Raw genomic sequence first — 13,541 nt, 5'->3', positions numbered from 1 at the left:
TAAAACCCAGTTAAAACACAAAACAACATATTATTTTAAAACAAGATTAAAAGACCATGTTAGAACAAAAATGTCTTCAATTGCCTCCAGAAAGGGCGAAGAGTGGGTGCTTGTCATATCTTGACAGGGATGCTACTCCAGGGGCAGCTACACTAACAGCAACTTCCGCCACCCCCAGATCCCACCAGTGCTGTCAAGTATCCCGTTTCCCCCGGGATTCTCCCTTATTTTAAGCAGTTTCCCGCTGCTCTCCCTTATTTTTTATTTCCCTTAAATTTCCCGTTTTTAATGGAAGCAACTCCTCCCCTGCTGGCCAGGGACTGGGTGGGAAGACCTCGCCTACTTGGAGAGAAAAGCCTCAGCCCTCAAAGCAAGTGGGAGCCGTTTCCCGTGCTTACAGGGGGGTGTATTCCTCCCCCTGCATCAGCCCCTAACCATGGCCGCCGAGCCACTCAGCCGGCCAATAGGGTTAGCTGGCGGGCGGAGCCTGGCTGCCTTTGAGCAGCTGCTGCTTCCTGTCCTGTTTTGATGGGATCAGACAAGAAGACGATGGGGCTCCATTGCGCAGAGCACATGGCTGCCCTCCTCTGCTGGCTGCCCTCCTCTTTGCCCGAGCCCGCTTGGAGTTTACATTGCTGCTCCGCCCACTTTTGCTTCTGGCTCCGCCCACCACTGACATGTGACTGTCCCTGGGATAGGAGAGACTGCTGATCCCTTATTTTCAAATCCGAAACTTGACAGCTATGGATCCCACTGAGTTCTTCAAGGGCAGCACAGAGACTAAGGGGGAGGCAAGCCTAAGCCCTGGACAGGTTTTAAGCTGGTGGGTTCATGACATTGGTGGGTGGGACTTTAATCAAGGCTTCCCTGAACTGAGCTGTGCTTCTCTGGTCCTTGCACCAGAGCTGAGCTTCTCAGCAGTCTGGATGATGTCCCGAGTCCCTTCCCATTCTTGGAGTCCTATAGCCAGTGAGGGTTAGAATCTAAGAGAGGCAGCTGCTGAACTAGTTTCTTTAAAAGACAAGGACCTTAGCTGGCCGCTTCAGGGTCCTCACCAGCACCCCCCAAAGAATAAGCAAGATTTCAAGAGCTACAATTAAGTGACGTTTCCCTCCAGGCTGATGGGTGGTCCTTTCTTCCACGTGCAATGGGTAGAGCACTAGACTGTCAAGGACTGGCTGGATCATGAGGAGTGGTGAGAAGCTCCAGCCAGAGACCCCCTAGAGAAGCCTCAGAATAGGAAAGCTCTGAGCCAGGGGTGTGGTGGTGGGACATGGAAGACAGGTCAGAGGATGAAGGTGTGGGGGGCAGAATGGTTGGATGCTGAACAACCAACAGGCTCAAGTGAGAGAGAGGAGGAAGAGGCAGAAAGCACTGCAGACATAGGACAGGCTGCTGAGGAGGAGGTGGGGGCTGAGGTTGCAACAGAGTCACAGGAGCCAGACAGTTGTACTGTATTCAGCTCCCCTGCTCCCTTGTCTCCAAGAGCATGGAGAGCTCTGCAGAGCAAAAAGCAGAGACAGCACAATGGGTGGGGGGGCTCCCCTACAGAGTTTAAGACTGCTTTACTGGGGCCAGTCTTGCCCGTAGGTTTCTCTGTTTGTATTCTGTTTCCTTAAAACTTCACTGCTCGTCTCTGAGTCTCCGTGCTTACCTGCAGCTAAACCAGCATGTGATGGCCTGGGAGTCAGACTCTGATGCTGAACCTGAGGGATCCCAGCCTGCACAGGATTCCCCGCCTCCAGAACCAGCTGAGCCGGGGCCAGGGCTTGAGCCTGAAGGATCCCCACCTGTGCTGGATCCCCAGGTGCAGGCATCAGCAGAGTCTGCTCTGGCTCCTGATGGGAGGGAGGACCCATTGCCTGCAGGTGCTCCACTCCCAGCCTCTTCAGAGGAAGCTGAGGCATCCCCTGGGTCCAGTAACCCACCAGCCTCTCCTGAGCTACAGAGGCTCAGGGCAGAGAGGCGAAGGGAGTTGTGTCTGCAGGAGGAGTGCTCGCCTCCAGGCCCGGAGGAGAGGCGAGTCTCCGGAGGATCGGGACCGCCCTAAGCATAGGGCCAGATAAAAGCCAGCCAGACCCAGCCCAAGTTGCGTGAGCAACTTAGTTGCAAGCGTGTGCTCAACCTGCAACCTTGTGCCTGAACCTGCCTTGGACCTTGACCTGCTCCCTGCCTTGCTCCCCGCCGGATTGACCTCCTTTGGACCCCTAGACCCAGGACTGGACTTGGACCTCGCTTCATGGACAAACCCTTGGGGCCAGCACAGTTTGCTCACGCCACACCCGCACTCCCCCTTCGCTGGGGTGCGTTCGGGAGGAACTAGTAGCCATGGCTGACCAGGCGGCTGCGCTAGTGGCATTGGCCCAGGAGAACCAGGCCTTGACCCACACCGTGCAGCAGCTTAGCAATGCGGTTACGGCGCTTCAGCAGCGTTTGGATGCCCTACCGGCTCCTGGGGCCGCCGCCCCAGCTCCTGGCAAGTACCCAGTGGCCCTGCCAGAGAAATTTGATGGGTCCCCAGCCAGCTTTCCCATGTTTCTCGCCCAGGCCAAGCTATATATTCAGGGGCGAGCTCGGGATTTCCCTGACGACCGCACCAAGGTGCACTTCCTGATCAGCTTGCTGAAGGACCAGGCGGCCAAGTGGGCGTTGCCGCTGCTCCAGCAAGACTCCCCCTTGCTGACAGACTATACGGGGTTTTGCAATCATCTGGAAACCACGTTCGCCAACCCTCAGAAGGGGAGTCAAGCCAATCGGGCAATTCGGCGGTTGAAACAGGGCAAGTCCACAGTGGCCACCTACGCCACGGAATTTCGGCTGCTGGCGCAGGACTTGACCTGGAACGACTCTGCCCTGCGGGACCAGTATCTCGAGGGACTTTCAGACGAGATACTGGATCAGCTGGCCACGTTGGATCGCCCTGCCACACTGGATGCCCTCATCCAACGGAGTCTGCAGATAGACGATCGGTTGGAGGACCGTCGCCAGGCCCGGGGCCGCCGGCACTCCGGGCTCCCGGCGCCGGTGCTTCCCTGCAGTTCCGTGGCCAGAGCTGAGTCATTGGAGGAGCCGATGCAGCTCGGGGCAGCGCGGCCTCGCCTCTCCCCCTCGGAAAAGACTCGGCGTCGGGAGGGGAACCTGTGTCTCTACTGCGGTGGGAGTGGACACTACGCCCGAACCTGCCCTGAGAAACGCCAGCCGCAGGGAAAACTGCCAACCCCAGTAGCCGATGGCCCAGGCTACCTGGGGACCCAAGCATCGCATGATGGGCCCTCACCAGTGGAATTGCAACACCTCATGATACCGGTGCGTCTATACCCCCCCGGTGGGCCCTGGATTCTCACCCACGCTCTGGTGGATTCGGGGGCAACCCGCTCCTATATGGACTCTGCCTTCGCCACTCAGCATCAGGTGCCGCTTCAGAACAAGCCGGAACCAGTACAGGTGGAGGCAATTGACGGACGGCTCCTACGCTCGGGCGCTGTTACTCGGGAGACCCAGCCCTTGGTCCTGTGCTACCAGCAGCACCGGGAGGTGCGAACCCTGGACATTGCCACCATGCCCCGGTTTCCCCTGGTGCTTGGGATGGACTGGCTGGAGTCACACAATGTTCAGATCGACTGGGTCAATCGGACTGTACGCTTCCCAGACCCGGGTTCCCGTGCTCAGTCCGAGTTAGTAGCAGCTGCCCCCATGGGGCAGGCTGTGTCAACGCTCCCTGCCGTGTACCAGGACTATTTAGACGTGTTCGAGGAACAGGGAGCAGACAAGCTGCCGCCTCATCGGTCCTTCGACTGCGGCATAGACCTACAGCCTGGAGCGCCCCTGCCTGTGAGCCGCCTATATTCTCTTTCGGAGCCAGAGCGTGAAGCCTTGCAGGACTTCCTTCGCAAGAACCTGGAACGTGGGTTCATTAGACCCTCTACCTCACCCACTGCCGCTCCTGTACTCTTCGTTAAGAAGAAGTGTGGGGAGCTTCGCCTCTGCCATGACTACCGGGCCCTGAATAAGATCACCATCCCAGACCGGTACCCCTTGCCCCTTATTGCAGAATTGCTGGAGCGGGTGCAGGGGGCGCAGATGTTCACCAAACTGGACCTCCGAGGGGCCTACAACTTGATTCGGATCCGTGCTGGGGACGAGTGGAAGACTGCATTCGGGACCCGGTATGGGCAGTTTGAATACCTGGTTATGCCGTTCGGATTATGCAACGCGCCCGCCGTGTTTCAACGGTACATCAACCACGTGTTCCAGGACTTGCTAGACAAATACGTGGTGGTGTACCTAGATGATATTCTGATTTATTCCCGTGACCCAGCCCGTCACGAGAGTCATGTTCGGTCCGTGTTGCAGCGCTTGCGGGAGCACCGCCTGTACGCCAAGCTCAGCAAGTGCGAGTTCCACCAGCGGTCAGTGGACTTCCTTGGACACCGACTCTCCCCTGACGGGGTGCAGATGGACCCTGGGAAGGTGGCTGCGGTTCGAGAGTGGGCAGCGCCCCGGAACCGCAAGGACTTACAGCGGTTCCTAGGGTTCGCCAACTATTACCGGACCTTCATTGCAGATTATGCTCATCGCACCACCCCATTAACCCGACTGCTGCGCCCCAAGACGCCCTTCTCCTGGGATGAGGAGGCTGAAGTGGCATTTCAGGGGTTGAAAGCCTGTTTCCAGAGGGCGCCGATTTTACAGCACCCTGATCCCTCTCGTCCCTTCGTGGTGGAGACTGATGCCTCCAGTACGGCTCTCGGTGCCATCCTGTCTCAGCAACACGGACCCGATGCGCCACTGTTACCCTGCGCTTACTACTCCCGGCAGCTCCTTCCGGCGGAGCGTAACTATACCGTGTGGGAGCGGGAACTACTGGCCATCAAGGTGGCCTTTGAGGTCTGGCGCCATCATCTGGAGGGGGCACGACACCCGGTGGAAGTGAGAACGGACCACCGGAATCTGGAGTACCTCCAGACCACCCGCAAGTTGAACCAAAGGCAGATCCGGTGGGCGCTGTTTTTCTCCCGGTTCCAGTTCCGGATCCGCTACATCCCTAGCTCCCAAAACCGGAAAGCGGATGCCCTGTCCCGGAAACCTGAGGACGTCGCAGACACTGTACAGCAGGCAGTACCAACAACTATCTTACCACCAGCCGCATTCCTGGCCACTCAGGAGGCCAAGCCGCTGCAGGCTCGGGTGCGAGAACAGCAACGGGTCGATGCTTGGGCACAGGAACGGCTTCGGGAACTGTCTGACGGGTCATGCCCTCGATATCCGGGGCTGGCCCTGCACCAGGGCCTACTGCTGCACCAGGGTCGTCTATACATCCCACCAGGACCATTGCGGGCTGAGGTTCTCCAGATGTCCCACGATGCCCCAGCAGCAGGGCACTTTGGGCGGTACCGGACCACCCATCTGGTAAGCCGGGAGTTCTGGTGGCCCCGCCTGAAGGCTGATGTGGCACGCTATGTTGCTGGTTGCGACGTCTGCCGGCGGGCCAAGGGTCCTACCGGGTGACCCCCCGGTCTGCTCCAGCCATTACCAGTCCCACCGCGTCCCTGGCACACGGTCTCGCTGGACTTTGTGGTGGACTTGCCCCCATCTCGTCACTGTACCTGCCTCCTGGTTTTCACGGACCATTTCACTAAGATGGTGCACTGTGCCCCCTGCCCGTCCATACCCACAGCTAAGGAAACGGCTCAGCTGTACTTGCAGCACATCTTCCGCCTGCATGGCCTGCCCGAGCGTGTGGTTTCTGACCGCGGCGTCCAGTTCACATCCCACTTCTGGCGAGCCCTGCACCAGACCCTTGGGACGGAGGTCTGTCTATCTTCGGCCCACCACCCGCAGACCGATGGCCAGACGGAAAGGGCAAATGCGGTGCTGGAGCAGTACCTCCGGTGTTACTGCAGCTTTCAGCAGGATGACTGGGTCGATCACTTGCCATTGGCGGAGTTCGCCTACAACAATGCAGTGAACGCCTCCACCCAGCAGACCCCGTTCCAGGCCTCCTACGGCTACCATCCACGTTTGTTCCCGGACGTGCTGCCAGCTTCCGCGGTCCCCGCAGTGACAGACTGGCTTCAGGAGCTTCAGTCCCAGCAACAATTATTGATGGAGCAACTGCGCCAGGCCAAGGACGCATACAAGGCCCAGGCTGACCGACATCGTCAGGAGGGGCCAGAACTCCATGTTGGCGATCGGGTGTGGCTCTCTACCCGTCACCTGCATCCTTCTCGGCCCTCACGAAAGCTGGATGCACGGTTTGCCGGCCCATTCACCATCACTGCGCAGGTGTCACCGGTGGCGTTTCGCCTCCAGTTACCTCCATCGCTCAAGGTTCACCCAGTATTCCACCGGTCCCTACTTAGTCCAGTCGCCCCGCCCGACGAGTTCCACCCGGACAATCCACGACCGCAGCCAGTTTTGGTTGAGGGGGAGCCTGAGTACGAGGTGGAGCGCATTCTCGACTCACGATACCGCAGGGGGAAGCTCCAATACCTCATCGACTGGAAGGGGTATGGGCCTGAGGATCGTTCATGGGAACCAGCGGGAAACGTCCACGCACCTGCCTGCCTCCGTGATTTCCATGCAGTTTACCCCAGCAAGCCTGGTCCGGCCCCTCGGTTGAGGGGGAGGCCTGGGAGGGGGGATGGTGTGATGGCCTGGGAGTCAGACTCTGATGCTGAACCTGAGGGATCCCAGCCTGCACAGGATTCCCCGCCTCCAGAACCAGCTGAGCCGGGGCCAGGGCTTGAGCCTGAAGGATCCCCACCTGTGCTGGATCCCCAGGTGCAGGCATCAGCAGAGTCTGCTCTGGCTCCTGATGGGAGGGAGGACCCATTGCCTGCAGGTGCTCCACTCCCAGCCTCTTCAGAGGAAGCTGAGGCATCCCCTGGGTCCAGTAACCCACCAGCCTCTCCTGAGCTACAGAGGCTCAGGGCAGAGAGGCGAAGGGAGTTAGTGTCTGCAGGAGGAGTGCTCGCCTCCAGGCCCGGAGGAGAGGCGAGTCTCCGGAGGATCGGGACCGCCCTAAGCATAGGGCCAGATAAAAGCCAGCCAGACCCAGCCCAAGTTGCGTGAGCAACTTAGTTGCAAGCGTGTGCTCAACCTGCAACCTTGTGCCTGAACCTGCCTTGGACCTTGACCTGCTCCCTGCCTTGCTCCCCGCCGGATTGACCTCCTTTGGACCCCTAGACCCAGGACTGGACTTGGACCTCGCTTCATGGACAAACCCTTGGGGCCAGCACACAGCACTAACATAGACTGAGACTCCCCGCTCGGCCATGAAACTCCCTGGGTGTGACCTTGGCCCAAACACTGTCTCTCTCAGCCTCACCTACCTCTTAGGGTTGTTGAGAGGATAGAATGAGCAGGAGGAGAACCACACACACCACCTTGAGCCCCTTGGAGGAAAAGGTGGGGTACAAATGTAATAAATATGTCATAATACCAGTCGCCTGAATGGACCAGCCTCCACTAGTACTTTAACTAACTGCTACGGTAATGATGTGAGGGATAGCTTAGTCGGTAGAGCATGAGGCTCTTAATCTCAGGGTCGTGGATTTGAGCCCCATGTTGGGCAAAAGATTCCTTCATTGCAGGAGGTTGGTCTAGACCAGCCTTTCTCAACCTTGGGTCCCCAGATGTTTTTGGCCTACAACTCCCATCATCCCTGACCACTGGTCCTGCTACCTAGGGATGATGGGAGTTGTAGGCCAAAAACATCTGGGGACCCAAGGTTGAGAAAGGCTGGTCAAGATGGTCTTTGTGGTGGTTTCCAACTTTACAACTCTATGATTCCATGATTCTATGAGTGTGGACTGAGCAGGATTTGCCTCTTCCCCTTCTCTTTCCTCCTCCTCGTCCAGGTGCAGTGAGAGCATCCAGTATCTTCCCCATCTTGAGTGTGGGTCTGCTGTTCTTCGGAGGTCTCTGTGTGGCAGCCAGTGAGTTCTACAAGAGCCAACTCAACGTCATCTTGAGTGCAGGGATTTTTTTTGTATCGGCAGGTGAGTCCCAAGTCACTTCTCCACTGTATATGCTGCTTGGCATAAGATTAAAGCTCAGGCCTTTGCTGCCAAGGCTGACTCCCAGCAATGGAGTGCCAACCAGATTTGGATACAGTACTCCTGGAAGGAAACACTTTTGCTTTCCACCCTTCTGGCTCCATATGGTCTCTTCCAACTTTGCATGCCTATGAATGGGATATCTGGGTATTTGTCCCAAAAGGGCCATAGAGCAGAACATCTGCCCTGAAAGCAGAGGGTTCCAGGTTCATCCTCTGACATCTCCAGATTTGGATATGGGATGCAGTGATTCTGTGTGTAGATTGAGCCCTCCTCCTCCTCCTCCTTGCATATTAACCCTTGCCAAGAACTACTGCTTAGGTCAGGAAGGGCCAAAGCTTAGTAGGCACAGCCCCTGCTTGGCATGCAGAAGGTCCCAGGTCCAATTCTCTGCATCTCCAGGTAGATCTGGAACATCCACTACCTGACACCCCAGAGAGCTGCTGCCCATCAATGTCAGCAATGCTGAGCTGGAAGTGTCAAAGGTCTGACTCAGTATAAGGCAACTTCTTATGTCTCTGAGCTGCTGCTGCAGCAACAGCAGCTTCAAAGGGATTTGGAGCCCCAGAATCCCTCTCAGAGCAGTTTCTGTGTACTTTGATGTATTTTACAAAACTCAGAATTGGCGCTCAACAGCAGCATCTTAATTCTGAAGTTAAAGGTTGAGCTGATAAGCCCTGTGTGATGTCTTAGCTAAGCTGGTGCACTGGCTCTGTGTGTGTGTGTGTGTGTGTGTGTGTGTGTGTGTGTGTGTGTGTGTGATGGAAGATGCTGTGCTTTTCTGAGGATGCTCTGCATTTTCTGGAAAGCTAAGTCAACCTTTGTTTCTTGACAGGATGCAATTGCCTTCAGGGAAAGAGCCAGAGGAGTAAATAAGATAATTCAGGGCAGCACAGTAAAAAGGGTAACCACTGGATAACAGAAATGTCTTGGGACCAGGGTAGCTAAAGGACTCCCTCCAGCCATACAATCCTGCCCAGATATTTAAGGCCAGGTTCTGAGGTCCCACTTGTACAGCGACCAGGAAAATAAATGAAGTTGGTAGTACAAGCTCCACGGTGGCTCCACGGTTCTGGAACTGCCAGCCGGATGGATTCTGTTCAGGCTAGCAAGCAAGCTTTCAAAATGCACCTGTTCCATGCTGCCTTTTCTCGACAGTCTCATGCTGCTGCCTTTCTGTGCCACGTTAAGCGATCGAGTTCTTGCAAACGCAGAATAGGTATATTGTGGTACCTGTAGTACTGCAAATTCCACCGATCAAAGCAGTCACCTTGGTTGCATAGACTCATCCTAGTGCCCCCTACCCTACTACACCCTCAAACACCTTGGGTCCACATGTTCCATCTCACGCTCCCGCATCAGTCATGTGACCAGCATGAGATCGCTGAGCCCAAAAAACATGCTTTTTTTCAGGGCCATGCTCACAAGGCACCCCAAAACGCACCATGAAATTGCAGCCCTGGGGGAAAAACTTTGGGGGGGATTGCTTTTTTCTGGGCGAGGTCTCGGTATGTTATCACTTGAGATCACAGTACCGCAAATTGCCGCTGTGCTCTCACGCAAGAAAATGGGATGTCCCATTTTTCCGGGATACTTGGGTAATCCCTGCCCTGCCCTACCCTATAACAGGCCTGTACAGAGCTTATCTGAGGTCCAAGGTGGGAATCTTGTTAGAATAAAGTTATAAACACAAACAAAAAACAGGCAGCCTCTGGCAGGGGAGCCCAGCCAGCTTAGCCCTCTGAGGCCCAGGGAAAGTGTACCCAGCTGCCCCACTCCCTGTACAGGCCTGCCCCATAAAAAACATTATTCAGAAAGGTGGCTTCCATGACCCACTAAGGAAGATAGTCGCACAATAAAATTTGAAACAGTAACAATTAATTGCACATTTATTCAAAATCCAGTTAAAACTATGTGGTTTAATTAATTCAATGAAGCTAATGAACGTGATCCAGTGATACCAGCTTTTCAAAGGCTGATAGTCATTTACACTTCTGGTGCCCCCTGCCCCCCCCCCCGACTCTTAGCAACCCCTCCCCAAGAATCCTAGTGACCGCCAGTACCACCCACTTTGGGAAACACTGGTTTGGAAGAACCTGCTGAAACTAGGCCTCTCCCATTCCCAGGACGCTGCTGTGCCTTTGCACTGCCCTGGCCAATTCAACATCTGAAGAGGAATGTGAGCGAGTGGCAAATGGCTTCCTTCCTGACTGCTGCCATGGGCTATTTCATGACAGTATCTTTGTCTCCGGGAAATCTTTTGTCTTGGGCTCCCTACGCAAACGCTCCACCCTTCAGCTGAGAGGAGTAGAGAAGCAAAGCAGCAAACAAAATGCTCTTGGCTCATTAACGCAACACAAAGCTCCTCTGTGGCAAAGAAGTAAGGGGGGGTGCCTCGTGCACGTTAGCTGAAAGGGGGCCTCCCCCCCCCCCTCTGGTTTCACACAGATCCCAGAAAATGCCCCAGGGTGCTGGGTGGTGCTGATGTCAGGCAGGAATGCTGTAAGCTCTCTGATACTGAGTCAAACTGATGGTGCATCTAGCTCAGTGTTGTTGCATTGGGTCTCCATCAGCTGTCAAGCAGTGGACACTCCCAGTCCTCCCTGGAGATGTCGGGGGATGAACCTGGAACCCTCTGCTTTCAGGGGAGATGTTCTGCTCTACGGCCCTTTTGGGACAGATACCCAGATATCCCATTCACAGGCATGCAAAGTTGGAGGAGACCATATGGAGCCAGAAGGGTGGAGAGCAAAAGTGTTTCCTTCCGGGAGTTGAAGTTGATATGAAAACGGCGTGTCTTGCCGAAATATGTTGGTGTTTGTGTGCCACCGACTCATCCCTTGCATACTGCAGAGTCCCATTCATCTCCCCTGACTGGATGAGCAAAGTGTCAGGAACTGGCTGGATGAGGAAGAGTGGTGGAAGCCGCCTGACCAAGAGCCCCCCAAAGAAAGCACAGAGGGAGAGGGTTTGGGTCCTGGCTCCTGGTGGTGGGAAACCGGCCACACCCCAGAGGAGGGGGAAAGCTGGGAAGTGCTTGAGGTTGGAGGCTTGGAGGAGGGTGAAGAGGAGGAAACAGGCAGGTGCCCCAGCCCACAGGAATCAGACTTGACAGCTCCACCAGAGCCACCCTGACAATTTCTCTGCTGACAGCCTGCAAGCCTCCCCCCCCCCCAAAAAAAAACTCCTAGAACAAGGCATCTACTGCATGTTACAAAGCAGAGAGCCAGGCAGAAACAGAGGGAGTTCTTTGGGTTAGAGAGTGAAGGCAGGAAGTTACAATCCAGTCCAGGCAACTGCTTCATCTAGACAGGAACAACCCTTAGAAGTCCCTGTGTGTTCTCTGCTCTGCTTCTTTAATAATGAAACTAACTGTAAGTTAACCAGCATGTCACTGTCTTTCTCTGTTCTGCAAATGACCTGTTCTCCCTGTTGGCTCCCAGACACAAAGTTACTTTAGTCCTCCTCTGATTCTTCCCTTCAGGGCTAAGCAACATCATCGGGATTATAGTTTACATCTCTGCCAACGCCGGGGACCCTGGGCAGAGCGACTCCAAGAAGAGTTACTCCTATGGCTGGTCCTTCTACTTCGGGGCCTTATCCTTCATCATTGCTGAGATGGTGGGGGTGATTGCCGTCCACATGTACATCGAAAAGCACCGCCAGATCCGAGCCAAGACCCATTCTGTGGCACTGCTGAAGAAGTCCACCTTTGCCCGCTTGCCTACCTACCGGTACCGGTTCCGAAGGAGATCCAGCTCCCGCTCCACGGAGCCCAGGTCCAGGGACCTGTCCCCCATCGGCAAAGGCTTCAACACCATCCCGTCCACCGACATCTCCATGTTCACCCTCTCCAGGGATCCTTCCAAGCTGACTATTGGGACACTGCTCAACTCAGAGAGAGATCACGGGTTTTTACAGATTCACAACTCCCTCCCCAAAGAGTTCAAGGAGTCCTTACACAACAATCCAGGCAACAGACGAACCACGCCGGTTTGAGGCCAGCCGTGCCCCTGGTTGGCTGAGAGTCCTGGCAGTCAGAGCTGCCCTGCTGGCTGCCATGTATAGAGGTGTATCATTGAGGCTGCATGACATGACCCGCCCCCTGTGATGGTGTAACCAGTGAAACTTTGTTTTTCAGAAGAAACCCTCGGCGGGGGTCCTGCCCCTCATGGGCAACCTGGGTTGAGGACTTCGTTTTTTTTCGTTTCGTTTTTGAAATCCTCGAATCTCCACTTGCTAAGCCCGAGCGGTTGTGGCTTTGGTTTGACTGCCGCTGAGCCTCCCCAAATCCCCAAACCTCTCATTCTTTGAGCAAGAACAGACATTGTAGCTTTGCCACATGCACAGCAAAAGGGGTTCCCAGTGGACTGCCAGGAGGCCCCATCAGGAATGTAGGGCTATTGGTCCCCCCGCGGAAATCCCACTTGCGCGCTGTGGCCATCCCGAAATCACCTCTGTGGGAAATCTCCAAGCACGAAACGGCGAACCTGAGTGTGTTTGAGAAGACTGTGACCATTGTCCCTTCTTCCATCCGGATTGTATTGAGTGATGCTGGGGGGGTTGGGGTGGGGGCTGTCTGTTTTTGTGTGCATGCATTAAATAGCTTGGAATCCCATTTCCTGCCATGTGGTTGGAAGAGATGGCCCAGAGCCATCTCTGTGGGTTTAGGGAGGGCTCTGTGTTTTTCTCGCATCTTCAATGCTCACATCAAGGACTCCGGGTCAGGTGGGGAGAGGCAAATTCTCCCCCTCCTCCATCTCTCCCAAGGTGCTGGTCGTCATCTGCCATCTGTGGGTCAGCTTTTGACATTGCAGGTAGGATGAGCTCACTCTCTCATGCCCAGAGGTAGATCTCTGGACACCATGAAGATTATGTGTGGTTGAGTTTGCAATCTGCTTTTCCAGCTGCAGCACCAGTCTATGTCCTGTACAGATGGGCGGTCGATATCTGGAATGTTTGAAAGGTACAAGGAAAGCAAATATATACCAATAAAACACATTCGGATCAGCATTTGTGGTTCAGAGGCCTTTTGTTGGTAAAGGAAGGCATGGGGCAGGGAGCAATATATGGAGGGTGAACATGGGAGGGTATTTTTTTTCATATTGCAAAATAGCAAAGATCAGTCGGCAGCTTTTTTGAGGAATCAGCACAAATGCTACCACTGTCAACTTCAAGGAGGCCCCGCCTGTGAATTGCAATTTACATGCAATATATTTTCTTGGAGCTGCCAAGTGCATCTGCTGTGTTCTGCCCCAAATATATCTCTCCACACACACACACCTTGGCAGGTGGAGCATGGAATGGCAGTCAGCTTTGAAGACCTGGGGAAGAAAGGGGGCAAGCAGTCTGTTTGTTTTCCTTAGCCTTCTTCTTGCACATGGTGACGTAGGGATGCGGGTGGCGCTGTGGTCTAAACCACTGAGCCTCTTGGGCTTGCCGATCAGAAGGTCGGCGGTTCAAATCTCCACGACGGGGCGA

The 13,541-nt window shown here is 55.2% G+C and overlaps 1 protein-coding gene across 2 annotated transcripts in view; it reads left to right on the top strand.

Annotated features, from left to right (window-relative positions):
- CACNG3 (calcium voltage-gated channel auxiliary subunit gamma 3) overlaps positions 1–13,073 on the top strand; it is a 77,545-nt gene extending 64,472 nt beyond the window's left edge. Inside the window, exons 3-4 of one of the 2 annotated variants that reach the window (XM_033167435.1) lie at positions 7,869–8,003; positions 11,545–13,073. In XM_033167435.1, the coding sequence (XP_033023326.1) occupies positions 7,869–8,003; positions 11,545–12,059 (650 nt within the window). In that variant the 3' untranslated portion in view covers positions 12,060–13,073. Of the gene's footprint in view, positions 1–7,862; positions 8,004–11,544 lie in introns of both variants that reach the window. The other variant, XM_033167434.1, reaches the window with a different exon arrangement.
- The last annotated feature ends 468 nt before the right edge of the window (positions 13,074–13,541 follow it).

This window comes from Lacerta agilis, chromosome 13 (genome assembly GCF_009819535.1).
Source record: "Lacerta agilis isolate rLacAgi1 chromosome 13, rLacAgi1.pri, whole genome shotgun sequence".
Classification (NCBI taxonomy): Eukaryota; Metazoa; Chordata; class Lepidosauria; order Squamata; family Lacertidae; genus Lacerta; species Lacerta agilis.
This window is presented reverse-complemented; position numbering and strand designations above follow the sequence as displayed.